Source organism: Indicator indicator, chromosome 23 (genome assembly GCF_027791375.1).
Source record: "Indicator indicator isolate 239-I01 chromosome 23, UM_Iind_1.1, whole genome shotgun sequence".
Lineage (NCBI taxonomy): Eukaryota > Metazoa > Chordata > Aves > Piciformes > Indicatoridae > Indicator > Indicator indicator.
Window position 1 is genome coordinate 7,919,050 of NC_072032.1, and position 17,922 is coordinate 7,936,971.

Consider the following 17,922-nt stretch of genomic DNA (forward strand, 5'->3'; position numbering starts at 1 on the left):
TTGCCTCTGTTTCCAGGCAGTCCATTGCCACAGGTCACTTCGCAGCTCTCGATCCTTTCCCACAGGAATCTATGACAACGAGTATTGATCAGCTTCAAGCCCAGCTAAAGGCAGAGCCTCCAGCACTGCAAGGTGCTGGAACCCAGCCCGGACTGATGCTGCCACAGAGCAGCAGCGCCATCTTGTGGCCAAATCTAACATTGCAGAGCAGCAGAAACCAACACAACCCCTCCCCGTGTGCGGGTTTGTGCCTGTCATGGATCGAGTTGAATCTGCTGCTGCTACTCAATGCCATGCTGCCAGCTTCGGAATGAAGCTGCCTTTTTCTGCCCCTTTGGTTGCAAGATGTACAGAGTGAAGCTTCACAGCAAGCTGACCCACTGCAAACCAGCAGGTTTGGCCTGTTAATACTTACCCCCAGAGCCGTGTCTGGGTGACAGCCTTCTGAGCAGCAGCTGAGGGAACTGGGGTTGTTCAGCCTGCAGAAAAGGAGGCCAAGGGGAGACCTCATTGCTCTCTGCTACTCCCTGAAAGGAGGTTGGAGGCAAGTGGGGGTTGGTCCTCTCTTCCCTAGAAGAGAGGAAATGGCCTCACGTTGCACCAGAGGAGGTTTAGGTTGGATAAAAGAAGCTTCTCCCCTGAAGGGGTTCTCAAAGACTGGAACAGGCTGCCCAAGAAGCTGGTTGAATCCCGACAAGGAGATGTTTCAAAGAGGCAGAAATACAGTGCTGAGGACCATGGTTTAGCACCAGCTTTGTTAGAGTTAATGGTGGGACTTGATCTCAAAAGGTCTTCTCCAACCAAAACAATTCCAATTCTATGAAGGCCAAAACAGAGCGATGTCCCCTGCTTACCCTCCCCCTCAGCCAGGTCATGAGGACAGAACCCTGGTGTTCTTACACAAGAAAAAGACTGAGGGTGAGACAAAGTCTTCCCTTTAGGTGAGATGCAGAAGTGTCCTACAAGACATTGTTACCTGCTGGAAGCAACACCTGAACTGAAGCTTACTGCCATGTACAAGAGAGGCAACCAACAGGCAAGACAAGTGCAAACCAAGACTTTTATTTCTTCTCAACATACATAAAAAGGGAGCGGACACACAAGACAGCAAGTCAGAAACTGGACATATTTACAAGACAGTGAAGCTATCAGATCTTTTCCATCTTCGAGATCAAGTCATCACAGATTTTCGTTAGTTCATCATTTTCTTTAGTCTGTTGAAAACAGAAGGAAAAAGTGAGTTTCAGGTATGCTGAATTATGTCACATCAGAGAGCTGGGTCACAGCAAGTTATGTTTGCTAACAGAATGGAACTGAAAGTCCATCTCCATACCAGTGTCTTCTGTACATCTACTCTGAAAGGCCACAAAGAAACTGAGGGCTGGAACACCTGCTATGAGGATAGGCTGAGGGAGCTGGGCTTGGTCTGCCTGGAGGAGAGAAAACTCTGGGAAGACCTCACATCTGCCTTCCAATACCTAAAAGGGATCCTACAGGAAGGCTGTAAAGGGACTTTTCATCAGGGTGTCTGGAGACAGGACAAGGGGGCATGGTTTGAAGCTGAGGGAGAATAGGTTCAGACTGGATCTTAAGAAATTCTTCAGTATGAGGGTGGTAAGACTCTGGAATAGGCTGCCCAGGGAGGTTGTGGGTGCCTCCTTCCTGGGGTGTTCAAGGCCAGGTTGGATGAGGCCTTGAGCAGCTGAGTCTAGTTGAAAGGTAAGGCTTGACATGAGTTGTGCTTCAGGTTCAGAGCCTATTTCCCAATGTCTGCCAGGACAGCAAGCACCAGAACCAGCACAGCTACACCAAGGCTATTCCAGCACTGCTACAAGGTGGATTTTTTTAACTTGGCTTAAGGCAACAGCTTGAAGAGGTTCACCCATGGCATTTCAACCAACCTTTTGCTCAAGGGTCTTCTCCAGGGACTGTATCCTCATCTGTTCCTTGCGGAGAGTGGCTTGCAGTGCTGCAGCCTCTGACTTGGCCTTGCTCCGTACCTGGGCAATCTCCTCGTTTGCTCTGCAGAGGGAGCAGGGTGGTGTCCCCATCAGAGAGCTCAGCAGCACTCACCAGAGTCACACCACCTGCTTCCACATGGGATTAATCCCCACACCACAAGTTTTAAGCCAACTTTTCTCTGCTCTGGTGAGACCTCACCTGGAGACCTGTGTCCAGCTATAGGTCCTTGTGTAGGGGGTCATGGACCTGCTGTAGTGGGTCCAGAGGAGGCCACGAAGAGGATCAAAGGGCTAAAGAAACTCCTCTGTGGGGACAGGCTGAGAGAGTTGGGGCTGTTCAGCCTGGAGAAGAAGAGGCTCCAGGGAAACCTTAGAGCTGCATTTCAATATCTGAAGGGGACCTACAGGAAGGCTGGGGAGGGACTGTTTAGAAGGGCTTGGAGTGACAAGACAAGGGACAGTGGTTTAAAACTGGAGCAGGGGAGGTAAAGGCTGGGCAACAGGAGGGAGTTCTGCATGATGAAGGTGGTGAAATACTGGAACAGGTTGCCCAAGGATGTGGTTGAGGCCCCTTCCCTGGAGACATTTAAGGTCAAACTTGATGTGGCCCTGAGCAGCCTGCTCTAGTTGGAGATGTGCCTGCTGACTGCAGGGCAGTTGGACAAGATGAGCTTCGAGGGTCCCTTCCAACCTTTTGAAGGAAATGAAGACAACATTCCACCCCCAGTACTTGGCTTCTTGCCATGGTACTTACTGCTGCAGCTTTTCTTCAGCATGTGCCTTCAGTGCTTGGTATCTCTGCTCCTCTTTTTTAATCCTAGCCAGGTATTCCTCAGCACATTTTTTCAGAGCTTCTTCATTCTGTCCCAAGCCCAAAGAAGTTCAGTTAGCTTTGTGTGCTTCACAGATGGGCTGTCTGACTACACCAAAGTGGCACCAATTTGCTCATCAGACTGACACAGACCACTGTCAAATCCCAGATCTACACAGGACTGAAGCTTCCCCTTCCCACTGTTTTTACTTTGCAAACCAAGATTTACCCATCCCACCTCCCTCCCAAGATGCTGTTTATTTTTCAGGAACAATCTTTACTGAAGGAGGAAGGACACAAACACAGGTCACCTATCAGTTCTGTGGTTTGGACTTTTTAAAGTCAACTTTGCCTTAAGCTTGCAGTTCTAAGGATAGGTAGAAATAAAAGGACTTCAGAGAATCCAGGGAAAGAGGCAGGCTTCAGACCCTGATGTAAATGAATCCAACATCAACAGCAGGAAGATTACCTTGCCAGGCACAGGACATCATTTATTAGCTGTTCTAACAAGTTGGAACTGTGCTAAGCTTCCCTACTAATTTCCAGCTCCTGAATTTAGCACCTAAAGTACTGCTCTGTACTAAGGCAAAAAACTTCTGAACATAGGGTGAAAAGAGGAAGACAAGATGAGGGAATATTGGATATTAGAGAGAAATTATTTACAGCGAGGGTGGTAAGGCACTGGAACAGGTTGCCCAGGGAGGTTGTGGCTGCCCCTCCCTGGAGGTGTTCAATGCCAGGTTGGATGGGGCCTTGAGCAAGCTGGGCTGGTGGAAGGTGTCTCTGCCCATAGCAGGGGTTGGAACTGGATGATCTTTCAGGTCCCTTCCAACCCAAAACATTTTAGGACTCTGAATGAAGACTTAGCTGTACCAAGTTGAGAGGTTTAAACTGAAGATGACCCAATAAACTATTTCCATTTTGACTTGTAATAGTAAGAGAAGCAAACTGCCTGCACAGGAGTTTGTCTGATCATGCAGCAAGGAACAGCTCCTTGTCTGAAGGAACTTTGGCTCCTAGCAGAGATCACTATCACACTTCAAAGCCAGACATTAAATACAAACTAGTCATTTTAAATCTTTAAGTCAATAACACCTCAGCCCCTGGTTTTCAGGTGGTGCCTATGTGAGCTACTGGACAGCTGCTCCTCTCCACTGAGTCTCATCTCAGCCCTCAGAAAGGTTTTGTCTACATTCCAACATCTTACTTGGCGGTAACCCTCCAGCACTTCCTTCTGCTTTGCAAATCGTTTGAAGAGTTCAGAGAAAGATTTCTCTGTGGAGTTCAGATCAGAAATTGCTTGTTGCTTTTCTTCTTCCACCTTCTGTATTTTCTTATTTAGTGATTCCTCCTGCTTCTGAGCATCCCCTAAAGAAAGTGGAGTTGACAGGGTTACACATGTGATGTCTTATGCTACCACAATAACACAGTTCCACTACATGGACAGACTAAGCCCCAGACCTTCAGTCCCTTTAAGCACAAAAAGTTTCCTAATGCAGCCTCTTCCCTGAAAGGACACTATCCTGGCTTGTAAAGAAGCAGTCTGTTTGCTTTATTTCCTTCACCCCAATCCTAATGCCATTAAAGACTAATTATGAAGTGCTTGCCCAAAGCAATGCAGTCAAAACACTACACCTGAGTTCACCCTAAGAGCCTCAAATGTTGTCATAGAAGCAAGGAATCCAAAAGTGGGTTTTTTTCCCCTCATATATAAGGGCTGGATGCTTGAGGAAACTGGGATAACAAGCAAAACTAGCACAGCAGATTCTCTCAGGACAAGTTTTTGTTGGCACACCTGAACTGTGTCTCCATAGGCTTAAAGCAGCATGTAAAAGCTGACATCAGTCTGTCTCCTGGAACTATATCTAAGGAACATGGAAGAAGCACAACTGAGATGAGACATTAGGAAAAAATTCTTCCCCAGAAGGGTGGTGAGGCACTGGAACAGGTTGCCCAGAGCAGTTGTGGAGGCTCTAAGACTGGCTATGTTGGATGGGACTTTGAGCAAGCTGATCTGGGAGAAAGTGTCCCTCCTGCCCATGGCAGGGGAGTTGGAACTAGATGACCTTGAAGGTCTCTTCCAAGCCAAAGCAGTCTGTGACTGATTTGACTGTTCAGCTTTGAACTAGGAGAACAGACCTATAGAAGCGTTTCATTTAATGCCCTCCTAGCTTTTAAGCCACAAACCAGACTGAAGCAAAGGTCAAATCTGTCCAGCAAGAACTCCTACTGACATCTCAAATGAGGTCAGATATGAAACAATTGGATACAAGGTGCCCGCAAGTGCCAGGTTAAAGTAGCAGCTTAGACTCTCCTGGAGAGTGAAAGTTTGATGTGTCCATGCCTGACTCAGGAAGTCATCATGACCTACCAAGGGACAGCATGTCTGTATGAACATGCATCAGTGTTCCTCTGCCCTGTCTGAAGCCTCACACTCAGCCCAGAAGCACTTGAAATATGAATGCTATCAGAAGGCAGAGAGTGCTAGCTTCAGTTAGTAACCCCAGAGTAAGCATGCCTCACACACCCTCCAAGCCATCCAGAGTGTAAAACCAGAACCTACCTATCACTTGGTTTATCATGCCTTCAAACTCAGCAACTATTTTTCTAAAAAAACACAGAAAACACATTGAACATGTTAGAAAAAGCAGCTGAAGTAAAAAAGTTGATGTAAAAAAAATCAAGGTGGAGTCATACCCCATTTCTTTGTATTCCCCATGAAGCTTCTCATATTTCTTCTTCCATTCCTCACTCTCCAACTGCTTCTCTTGAACCTTTGAGGGGAAAAACGACCTTTATATTTCTTGCACAGGAAGAGCAGATTTGATACTTGGAACAATCTGAAGGGCAGCTTACAGTACTTCCCTTCCTCCATACCAAGCCAACTGCTTAGCAATCAAAATGGTTTCACTGCATGCATCAAATAAGATGCAGACTCAGCTGTATTTCACATGCATGATTTCCAGTGCCTCCAATATCTTCTATAACTTTGTATGGTTAAAGGTGCTTTGAAATGAGAGGTCAGAGCACTAATGTTGAGATATTCCAAGCTTTCCCCCCTGTTGGAAAGCAGCTCCATGGAAAAAGACCTTGAAGTCCTAGTGGACAACAAGTTCTCCATGGGACAGCAATGTGCCCTGTGGCCAAGAGGGACAATGGCATCCTGGGGTGCATCAAGAAAAGTGTGACCAGCAGGTCTTGGGAGGTTCTCTTCCTGCTCTGCCCTGCTGAGACCTCACCTGGAAGACTGTGTCCAGTTTTAAACTACCCATTCAAGAGACAGGGAGCTGCTGGAGAGAGCCCAACAGGGAGCTGCATGGATGATTGGGGAACTTGAACATCTCTGCTGGTGTTCAAGAAGAAAGGCTGAGAGACCTGGGGCTGTTTAGTCTGTTTAAATTGACACCAGATCATCTAAACACAAGAAACTTGCAGGCCATGAAGAGCTCTGCTTTGGAAGGGTCACCATACCTCTTTTTTAACCAGCTCAATAGCTGCATCCATGTCTTTTTGACTGTATTTTAGCACATCTATAACATCATCCACTGCAGTGCTTGTGAAAGCAGCAAGAGGGAGTGGAGAAACATCAGGAATGAGGGAATCTGTTTCCTGGGAGGGACCAAAAGTAAAAGAAATGTAGAGTTTCAGACTATTTTTCATGCCATTAGCTGTGTGCAGATTACTAGATGGTAACTCAACTGAAACACCCAAAATACCTCCAGAACTCTGTTCCCATGTCTTTGACTTCAAAGATCTTACAAAACTAAGGATTTACTTCTAGGGTATAAGAGAAACTGCTATCCAGCAGTGACAGCCCAGAAACAAAGCAGATGACACCACACTGCTCCCCACCACAACAAAAAGCACCATTTTAGGCTGAGCTGCTATGTGCAGAACTGTTCAGAAAATGCTGTTTATACTACAAGACCATCAAGTTTAACCCAAGAACTGCTTTTCAGCCCAGCAGTGCAATTAAATACTTCATGCCTTGATTAAAGCTTTCTTACAACCAGCTCAAATTCTCCTACACCTCCATGTGCAATAGGAGAATAATAAATCAGCTGCAATCTATCATCTTCCAAAGAAAATTAGAAGTTCACCAAAAACTTTGATAAAGAATCCAACCTGGATTTTAAGACAACAGCTTCACAAGCATGAAGCATTACAAAAGCCATTAGGTGCCCAGGTTGGGCAAGGCCTTGAGCAAGCTGATCTAGTGCAAGGTGTCCCTGCCCATGGCAAGGGGGGGTGGAACTAGATTATCTTGAAGGTCCCTTCCAACCCAAACCATTCTGTGATTCCACCATCCTTAGCATATCTGTGTAAGCCTTGGTTTCAGACTCTAACCCATCTCTTCCCTAAAACATCAACATGGAACCAGATAATACTCTGGGCATCCTTACAGGAACTGTAAATGTTCCCAGAAGATCCAGTCCTTGGGGTTTTTCCTCCTTTTGAAGGCTCACTGCAGGCTTTTCAGCTTCCTCAAGCAGTTTACTTAAATCAGCAGCAGGACTGAAAATGAACACACACACCCCACATTACTCCCAGGTGCTGCCTTTCTTTGCAAAGCTTTGCACTAGAGCCTAGACTGAGTCAGTACCTACCCACTGTGAAGTGGAGCTGGCAAGAGAGGAATATTTGTTGCAGCAGTGCCAGAAACTGGTTTTCTTGGGCTGTCTTTCAACAGAGGGTCAAACTTCAAATACAGTGACTGCTTCCTCAGGGCAGACTCTTTGAACTGAGTGGAGAAAGACAAAAAACTGGCAGATCTGCTGCTTCCTAGCAAAAACACACACACATCCCACACAGGCAGAGAAATCATCCCCTGGAGAAAGGGTGAGCCAATTCTTCATTGTTTTCAGGAGAAAAATTATGTAAGAGAGCTCAGTGCCCACACTCTTGTGTCTTTATGTAATACCAAGTGAGCTCAGACTACTCCCAAGCAGAACCAAAGGGGCAAACGTTTGTGAACTACTCAAAAATCAGCAGAAGGCAATGAAAGGAAAAGGGTTTGCAAGCTGGATGAGCAGTGTGTGTCATCCTGCCTCTGCTCACACAAGGACAAGCACAGTGTGGTCAGAAAACAGTTCCAATGTACTCACTATCTCCCAGAGACACTCCTACTCAGGCCAAAAGCAGGAGAAAGAACTGAGCTGAACTGATTAAAACATGACAGGCTATTTCCAGAGATTTCCTGAAGCTGCCCATAAAAACAAGAGCTTTGGAGGAAAAAAGTAAAATGTTTTCAAAGCAATGATGCTGCACTTTCAAAGCCTGATGTTCTGAGAGCAACCAGAGGTGAAATATCATCCATTTCACCCCTGTTAAAGAAAAATAAGCTGTAAACTGAAGGCAAAAGGCCTCTCATCCATAGCAACATTGTTTATAAACACTGCCTTCCCCCCGCCACCCCCAGCCCAGGCTTTCTGACACACTCCTTTGGAACAGAACCCAGATTTCTGTGGGCACGTTTAGAGTGAAGTGATTTCGGGAAAATATTTAAAGCTTGACAGTTTCAGTTTCCTCTCCCACCCCTGCCAGGGAGGCAAACAAAACATTTCAGTGTCATACTTACTGAGGAAGTGCCAAACTGTTCCAGATAGTCTATTTCTATGCCCATTCCTAGAACTGGAAGAGGAAATGACACAATAAACATGCAATGTATGTTGTTTCACAGGGAAGCATCCACAGACAGAAACAAAGAGATGTGTACAAAGCAAATCAATCCCTGCTCCCATCTCATCAGCTCTGGGTTTTCATCTGCTAAAAATACCTATCTTTCTGTCTGGATGTGAAGTAATCAGGCAGAGATTTCTAATGTAAGCAAGCTTACAGCTTCCACTTGTCTCCAGATACTTGTAATGATACGGAGAATTTAGACACACAGTTGCAAAATCCTTCAGCTAGCTGGGGAGGGACTTTGTACCAAGGCATGGAGTGACAGAATGAGGGGTGATGGCTTCAAACTGGAAGAAGCTGGACTGAGATCAGACATGAGGAGGAAATTCTTCCCCATGATGGTGGTGAGGCACTGGAACAGGCTGTCCAGAGAAGCTGTGGAGGCTCCAAGCCTGGCAGTGTTCAAGGTCAGGCTGGAAGGGACTTTGGGCAAGCTGCTCTAGTAGGTGTCACTGCCCATGGCAGGGGGTTGGAACTAGATGGCCTTTAAGACCCCTTCAGATATTCTACTCTTATAAAACACCCCAGAAAAGCATAAGGTTAGTAACCTGACCTTTGAAAGCTAGCACACAGCTCAGATTTGACAAAGGTAGAGCTGTGTCTCAATACACTGATTCCACTCAAGCATTAAGTGATAACTACCCCTGCTGCCAGAGCAGTTGTTGATCCTTCCACACAATGTCCCTATAAGAAATAACCCTTTCAGGTGCTAAAGTCAGGTCTCTAAAAAGCTTTCCTGACAGTAAGTGGAAGAAGCCCATCCACACTGCAGTGTGAAGAGGAGAAGGTACAGCAGCAAAGGGCTACAATGATGCTGATAGGCCTGGAACATCTCTGTGATGAGGAAAGGCTGAGAGAATTGGGGCTTTTTAGTCTGGAGAGGAGCAGCCTGAGAAGGGATCTCACCAATACTGATCAATACTTCAAGGGTAGGTGGCAGGAGGATGGGACCAGGCTTTGTTCAGTGGTGCCCAGTGACAGGACAAGGGGTAGGAGGCACAAACTTGAACAGAAGATGTTCCATCTAAACATGAAGAGGAACTTCTTTAATTGAAGGGTGGTAGAGCACTGGAACAGGCTGCCTGGAGAGGCTGTGGAGTCTCCATCTATGGAGACATTCCAAACCTGTCAGGACATGTTCCTAGGTGACCTTCTCTAGGTGACTGCCTTGGCAGGGGGGTTGGACTCAATCCCCAGAGGTGCCTTCCAACTGCTAGCATTCTGTGACTCTGCAATCAATACTGAAGCAGTGCTACAGCCTGCAGCAATCTACCAGACAAACCCAGCCCTAGAGAACTTAATTTAAAAAGTCCTTCATCCCAAAAATTTTCAGGGAGCCTTTTTTCAGCGCAAAGTTGTTTCTGTATTGATCTAAACATCATCCTTCCAGGCAGCTGAGCTGCTCCCAACAGCCAGCTGCTTGAATTTAGCTTAACTCATAGAAAGTCAGAACCACTCAGGTGCATTTAACCCCCCCACTAGTCACTTTAGGCTTTGCAGTCCCTTCAGAAGAGCAACAGAAGACAAAAAAAGAGAATCAAGGGCAAAACTGAAGTAGAGAAATGCATACAGAGGTTATTGGAGCAATCTTTCCAGTTTATTCTAAAGAACTGCTCTTACCTTCTGACAATGGCCTGAATTCCTCCTCAGGTTCAGTTTTAGCTGCCTGCTCATCTGCTGCTACTTCAGTTCTGTGGGAACTGGGTTTAATTTCTTCCACAGGCACTGACTTTTTTCCACTGTCAGCAGACACTAAATGATCTTGAGAGAGGGCATTAGCTGGAAGTATTTCAGATGGGCTCATTTGCTTCTCCTGATGAGAAAAAACACCACACAAGTCATCATTTTAACAGTAAAAAGAACTAAGTGCAATGAAAGTCACAATAATGATCACACAGGTTTGTCATAAACCAGCTGGGCAGGTGGCACAATAAATCACAAGCTCATAGGCAAAGACACTAAGCTACCAACACTGAGTACAGCTCATATTATACAGAGTCCCTCTTTTAGAGTCCACACCCTTATGTTTGCCATTGTAAGTGATCAAAAAGGGTACTAAGCACCCAAAGTACCAATTTGGCTGTCTCTGATGTTACCTTCAAAAGACAAGTCTGCACATTTGATATTTGTTCTAGAGTTGAAGAGGCATAAACCCACCAATTCTTGGACAAAATATCAAACATGGGCTTGTCAAAGGGCTCTGATGGAACAAACTGAACTTTTCTGTACTTTACCATGGCTGTTTCTCCTGGAAGTTCACCTTCTGCTTGAACTCCTGGCTTGTCATCTTGAGTTCTTGGCTTGTCTTCTACCACACTTTGTTTGCTGATTTCCCTGAAGAAAAAGAAAAGCAACAATAAACCAGAAATCAAAGCTGCACAGTTCTCAGTTCTCCATTGCCAGATCTACTGAAACATTCAAGGTGAGCTTCTTTGAGTTTCAGCTACCACAGTACAGGAAGCTCTACAGAGGGTGGGGATGTAAATTCACTGTCTTGTCTGGGGACAACTTCAGGGACAGAAAGCTCTCCTTCCTTCAGAAGCAGGTCTAGGAAGCAGAAAGTCACAGCAGTATCCCTTATTTCTATTCACACTGCTCTGTTCCATTTCTTAAGCTCATTTTTGTAATTAAAGATGGGCCTTCTTTAATTAGGAAGAGAGTTCCTAGCAGTCTGCTTTTTCCTCCAAAGCACCGCAGTGAGGACTGGTGTAAAGCACAGAACTTCATTAGAGAATCCAATCCTTCAGCTTCTGCTGACAGCACCAACTTCAGCTTCCCACCTTGGTATTGAGCAGCAGATCATATTACACAGGGAGCAGAGCACAAACACTGCTGGCAGATGGACATTTTGTGCCAGGCTAGCTCTGATAAGCACCTGATGCCTGTAGCAATGCTGACATTAATAGCTGGACTTCCCAGGAAAGGCAGCACAACATCTCTCTTGTGGTGCCAAGAAAATGCAGCTTTAGTGGCAGACCTTTTGACTGGAGAGAGAAGATACCAAGGGACCCACAAGAACAGGTGCCACACTGGACCTTGGCCTTACCAAAGAGGGGCTGGTAAGTGATGAGAAACTTAAGGGCAGCCTTGGCTGCAGTGACCTCAGATTTTAGAGGGCTGCCTGCTCATGGCAGAAGGGTTGGAACTGGATAATCTTTAAGGTCTCTTCCAACACAAGCTTGTCTATGACATGGGAAGAAGCCACTGCACCTCAGAGTCCAGCCAGGACACTCAGGAGAGAAGACAGCTGCATACTCCCTTCCCAGCATGTGCAGCACTGCTGCCTACTTCGTTGTCTTTGAAAGACAGTCAGCTGATTCTCCAGAGTTTAATCCTGGAGTGGAGAACTTGACCAAGGTACTAATGCTCTTCCCACAGGAGCCTCTTGCTCCTCCAGATCTCAGCAAATTTTTGCCCAGAGGTAGCCATCCTGGGATGGTTGACCCAAGGAGATCTTTGCTGTTGCACCACACTGGTGCACTTCAGGCCACGGTGTTCATAGGATGATGGTTGGACTTGATCTTAGAGGGCTTTTCTAACTGAAAATCCTATGATTTTAATGTGCTGTGGACTTGGCCAACCTCAGAGGGAAGAGGTCAAGGAGGTAGGAATCAACTAGTTCAAGATAACCATCTAGCTTTTCCTCACATGAGTTCAGATGCTTCTACATTCACCTACAGATTTACTTACAGATTTTTGGGTTCTCTTTTCTCAAGAGCTTCACAGGCACTCAGTCTCTTATCTTTCTCCACTGGATGAGGCTCCCTTGATGAAGTGTTATCCTGCTGCTCTTGCAGTTGAGCTTTCTGAGGGCCAGGTTTAGAACACTTAAATGAGCTGGAAATTTTAGAGCCTCCTCCAAATGGATTAAAGTTTGGATCATCAAGTTTGTCCCAGTCCAATGTGTAAGATGCCTTGGGAACAGGGATTTCATCTTCCACAGTAGTTTGATTTTGCACTTCAGTATTCTCTGGTTTGGGTTTGGCAATAGGAATTTTTTTGGAAGGTGGTTTAATTCCAGGTCTTCTCCCTAGTCTCTTAGGAGGTGGCTTTCTAGCAGTGGTGTTATCAAAGTCAAATTCCAGTTTTACTGGTTCAGCCTTGGTGACACCAGGCTTTTCTGCAGGTTCCCCTTTGGAGACAGTCAGCTCTTCTGCAGACTTTGACTCTTCTGTGGAGGCTTTTTCTACTACTGAAACATCCTGAAGCTTCAAATCTCCAGTTTTGGAAGAATCAGCTACATCAGAGCCACTGGGACCTAAGCTGCCAGAAAACTGAACAGGAGGTGTAGGTGCTTCTGCTGACTGCACTGAATTATCAGTTTGGCTGACATCTGGGGAAGCAGCCCTCACATCCTGGGCAGAGTCACTGATGGCTTGCTTAGGGGGCAGCTTGGCTTTGCCACACTCCAACTCTCTCAATACAGGCTCTTTTCCAGAAGAGAGAATCTTCTCCTCACTGGAGTGCTCTGTACTTGCTGTGGTTGAAGCAGCAGCTGGCTCGTCCTGCAGAAGAGAATCAGTACTCTCTTCAGTTTTCTCAGGGCTGCAAGATACTTTTCCAGAAGGCTTCTGCAGACTTACAAGAGAATTTTGCAACTGTGCTGCGCTTTGGAAAGGATTGATGTCATTTAAGTTATCAAAATCCAGGTTGTAGGAACCTCGACTCCTCACTGGCATCTCATCATCTGGGTAAGCAGCTGTGCTGACCTTCTCTGGCATTTGTGTTTTTAACACTGTGGTGTTAGCTTCAGCCTTTTGTTGACATGTGCTGCATTTAAAAAGAAAAAAAAAATAATCACATGTTACAGCTCTTTTCTAGACATCATTTGAAGGCAGCTTCAGAAAGAAATTTGCATGCTTGGCATGCTCAGAGTAATCTGATTTTTGTGATAAGGCAGCTGGCAGCAGAAGAATATCCCCACAGCAGGAATTCAGTTGCCATCTAAACACTCAGAAGCTTGAGCTGTGGCAGACATGAAGCACAGGGAGATGAATCCTTCAGCTAGTCAGTGCTCTTCAGCTATCTGTTCCACAAGCTGTGTCACCTTTCTGTCATCACTGGAGACTGCTCCACTCACAGCAGATGGATGTTGCCACACCACCAGACAACCAAAAACACACTGCTTAAGAGGAGATATTAACAGTGAGCAGCTCACACACAGCCACAACTAGCAGTATATCTTCATGGGGATCCACCTCTGAGTCATGACCAACTCATAAGTCTAGGTCCAGACAGTTTGTGAGTCAGGTTCTCCCATTCTAGTCATTACTTTGGGCATTCCACAGATATTTTTAGCCCCTAAAATATGCACTAGCAGCTCATCTGTGAGGACCTACAAACAGAACCTGGGCTTCAGGCACTCCAAATTAACAGCAGGTCTGGAGATTGAGCTGGTCACAGGAAAATACAGCTCCAGTAAGAAGAGAAAGATAAATCTCTAGAATAAACAGGTTAGAGTTTGGTGTGCTCACAGCCACTGACTATTCTACAAGTTACTGCTCTCCACTCTTTCCCCAAACTCTACCCAACTTTAGAGGCTGCAGCATCAGACTGCAGAGAGTTAAGCCATCACTTCCTGAAACAGGATTTCCTCCCATTGTTTTGTCCCTTCTGAAGTTATCTGTGCTCTGCACCATCCCTATCTGCTGCAGAACACGACCCGATCACAAGCTGCTCACTACAAGCACCCCTTGGCTAACCCCAAAAGCAAAGCAGGAGGGAAGAGTTGGGGAAGTTCTCACCGGTTTGAGAGCCTCTTCCCTGCAAGAGTTCAGCCCCAGGCTGGCTCAGCTCCTAAGGCTCCTCCCCGTTCTCCATCCGTCTTTAACCAGATAAATGCCAGCCCAGAGTGAAACACCTGCTCCAAATCCCAACTGCTCAAGACCAGCCCCAAGTGACACCCATCAGCAGCTCCCTGTCCTTCAGCTTTGTCCCTACAACCAGATCCTGACATTTAAATGCAGAAAAGACACATACAGCAAGAGCAATGTCTCCACACACAACTATGCCCTAACTAAACTCAATTTTGTGCAAGCCCTGCTAATTCATTTCATTCTCATGTGTATTAAATCTTCACTTACTCCTGTGAGCAACAAGTCCAAGGCATAAAAGCCATTTAATGTCACCATGGTGGCTAGATCAGAAGGACTTTTCTAAACTAGAGTTAAGTTGAAGCAAATCTATGTGTCAGGGTAGGTTTAGGTCGAAGATTAGGAACCTTTTCTTTGTTGCAAGAGTGGTCAGGGCTGCCCAGGGAGTCACCATCCCCAGAAGTGTTCAAACAAACATGTGGACATGGAACTTTGGGACATGGTTCAATGGTCTTAGGTTGACAGTTGGACTGAACCTTGGAAGTCTTTTCCAACCATGATTCTATGGAAGAACATTTAAGTGTGCCCATCTATCCCCCTCCTCTCTATAAACAAGAGCAGGGGTCAGAGGAGAGCACTGGGTAGTTAAAAAAGCAGCAAAAGGATGCATTTCCTTGCAGAAAAACTTCTGAGAGATTTGCTGCCCCTGGGAATTAGATGCCAGATATTAATACAATTTCTAAAAGAGGGTAAAAGAGTCAGCACAAAAAATATGCTGAGGGCTATCAAATATTGTCATAGCAATGTCACAGCAAAAGCAATGTCTTGTCAAAATTATGCCCCAACTAAAAATCAGCTTGGTGCTAGCCCTTTTAATTCACTTCAACCTTTTAAGTGCTAAATCTTCACTGATTCCTGTGAGCAACAGGTTGAGGGCATAAATGTATTATATATTAAATATTGGTATTCATTTCTGATACCATCATGACAGTATTTCTGGTAAAGGAAGGTTACAAAACCCCAGACTGAAACCCTGCAGATTTTATGCTTTTCCCCAGACAGCTTGCAAAAGCTGCTGCTCTGAGCCACAGGCTGCCAGACTGTAAAGACACAGACTTGTACTTCCTTGGGAGCTGATGTTGCACTCATTTTTGTGTTCCTGGGTCTTCTTTAATCTTAATACTTGTTGACTCAAGGTGTCAAGTCAAAATAAGCCTTCAGAAAGTATCACAAGGAGGAAAAATCTGAAGAGAAAACTGAACATACAAGGGAAGAAATTCAGGGCTTAGCTTTAAGGATTGGTTTCAAACAGCTGAAGCCTCACATGAAGACCTTACTGTAGGAGAGAGTTTTGTGCTCATGGCCTGATGTGTTTTTCTCTTAAACTATTGATCCATATCAAATCACCTCTATGAAATCAGTTGTTGAGGAGTTAGAGCTTGGTGTTCACTATTACAGCCAGGGTCATTGCTTTCAAGAAGGGTTGGCTTTGGAAAGGAGATTGTTCTTGTAGAACACTCCTCTACTAGTTTCTCTTCCACAAACTTTCATTAAGCTTCAATACTATAAAAACATCCAAATCTCCCAAAAAGCCATAGATGCCAGATTGAGAGCCAAGCTTAGCCTAGTGAAAGAGCATAGACCAGCTTCCTAGGCTTCAACTTGCTGCAAAAGACAAGTGACTCAAGCAGAAATTCAAAGATTTATAGAACGGTTTGGGTTGGAAGGGACATGGAAGATTTAAGTTCCAATCCCCCCTGCCCCAGGGGGGCACCTCCCACAAGACCAGATCTTGCTATGAAATACAAGATTACTTTTTAACTAAGCAGGCTTAGAATGAGGAGGAGTTAACCTGAGTATGTCCCACAGTGAGAACACTACCAGCAGTGAACACATTACTTACTCATCACTGAGAGGAGCAGAGAAAAGATCATCCACCAAGGCTTCACTGCAATCATCAATTGTGAATGTAGCATCAAGTCTGTCTGTCATAGCAGGACTCAAGATTCTTCGAGTCTGAGGATCTCTTAGAGGAGTATTAAAGGTCACCTTTAAGACAGGGGAAGAAGGAAGAACATGAACACAATATTTTTTCAAGCTCCAAATAGCAAATGCATTCAGTAGCAGAGATGACAGAAGAAACAGAACTGATACAAACCCACCAAGATAAAAAGAAAAAAAAAAATTACCTTCATAGCTTTTGCCACACCTTTTGGTGGCAAGTTTTCCTTCTGGGACAGGCGTAGAATGGAAGGTCTCCCAGTGGGTTCTGGTTGTGCAAAGAAAAAGCTGCAATCTTCTGCTGTTAGATCTTCGCTGAGGTTTCCTCCTTTGCCCCCATTTTCTGCATTTAAAATCTGCAGACTCATTCTAGAACATCAACACATCCAACAGGCAGCGTGAGCGAGAGGGCGGAGGCAGCCAGATGCACTTTCAGATAAGGGAAGAACTTGGAAGCCTGGCATTGGCTAGCAAAGGTTAAGAGCTGCAGAGGGAGTTCTGAAAGCATTAAAAAACCCGCATGGGAAAAGGTATCTTTCAGAATCAAATGGTTCAGGTTGGAAGGGACCTTCAAGGTCATCTAGTTCTAACACCCTGCCACAGGCAGGGACACTTCCTACTAGACCAGCTTGCTCAAGGTCTCATCCAACCTGCCTTTGGATACTGCCAGGCTTGGAGTTCCCACAGCTTTTCTGAGCAACCTGTTCCACTGCCTCACCACCCTCATGGGGAAGAATTTCTCTCTCATGTCTCATCTCAATCCCCCTTCTTCCAGTTTGATGACGTTAGCCTTCATCCTGTCACTCCATGACTTTGTCCAAAGCTCCCCAGCTCTCCTGTAGCTCCCTTCAGGTACTGGAAGGCTGCTCTAAGGTCTTCCTGGAGCCTTCTCCAGGCTGAACAACCCAACTGCCCTCACAGCAGAGGTGCTCCAGCCCTCTTAGCTTGTTTTTACATCCTCTATCATGTACTCAAGCTTAATCCAGCAAGCCATCTGAGGAAGAGTCAAATGATTGCCTTCATTGTCAGAGTCAACAAGAACAGTCCTACTGGAATTTTTTCAGTTATGTTTTCTATCTCCTTGCCCTTATATACTCACATTTCTGTATTTAAGCCTCCATACACATTTCCTCACTCCTACATTAATCCTTATGGGAAAATTTTCTTCCATCTCTCCACTGAACTCAGCTGCTTTGTCTGCAAGCCCCAAACCAGCACTTTTAATCAGCAATGGAATGCAAACAATGGCTACAGAAGCACTGGCAAACAAAGCATGTCTGTATTAGCTGGATTTCATCCCTTCTTTGTTCATCATGTTCATGTTTCAGGCCAAGAAAAGTAGTTTTTGATTAAAATAGATGTGGGAAGTGTTTTTTATGTATTTTCACTGCATTCCTTCATGTCAAAGTACAACTGAGACAACAGGTCAAATGAATCTTTACCAACTGTAGCTCTTTATTGTAGTTACTTTAAAAATAAAGACCAGGACATGAAAAAAAAAGTTTTCAACACCTTCTCAAACAAGCTGCATAAGCAGAGAGGCTTCTTTAGAGACTTCAGGCTTGTCAGAGCTGCTTGTGCACCATTGTTAAAACCAGATTGTTATCCTCAAGAAATTATCATAAACCACATGTGCCCAGCATTTTAGATACTG

The 17,922-nt window shown here is 45.3% G+C and overlaps 1 protein-coding gene across 1 annotated transcript; it reads right to left on the reverse strand.

The window, feature by feature from the left end:
• Positions 1-1,059: 1,059 nt before the first annotated feature.
• TACC3 (transforming acidic coiled-coil containing protein 3) lies at positions 1,060-16,636 on the reverse strand. The gene is made up of 15 exons (XM_054391495.1): positions 16,457-16,636; positions 16,171-16,316; positions 12,145-13,224; positions 10,689-10,788; positions 10,075-10,267; positions 8,351-8,403; positions 7,380-7,513; positions 7,176-7,287; positions 6,244-6,381; positions 5,470-5,546; positions 5,336-5,379; positions 3,980-4,140; positions 2,716-2,822; positions 1,902-2,022; positions 1,060-1,214 (listed from the first exon to the last, which is right to left on the reverse strand). The coding sequence occupies exons 1-15, from the start codon at positions 16,634-16,636 to the stop codon at positions 1,149-1,151; spliced, it is 2,712 nt and encodes a 903-aa protein (XP_054247470.1). The 3' UTR covers positions 1,060-1,148.
• Positions 16,637-17,922: the final 1,286 nt, after the last annotated feature.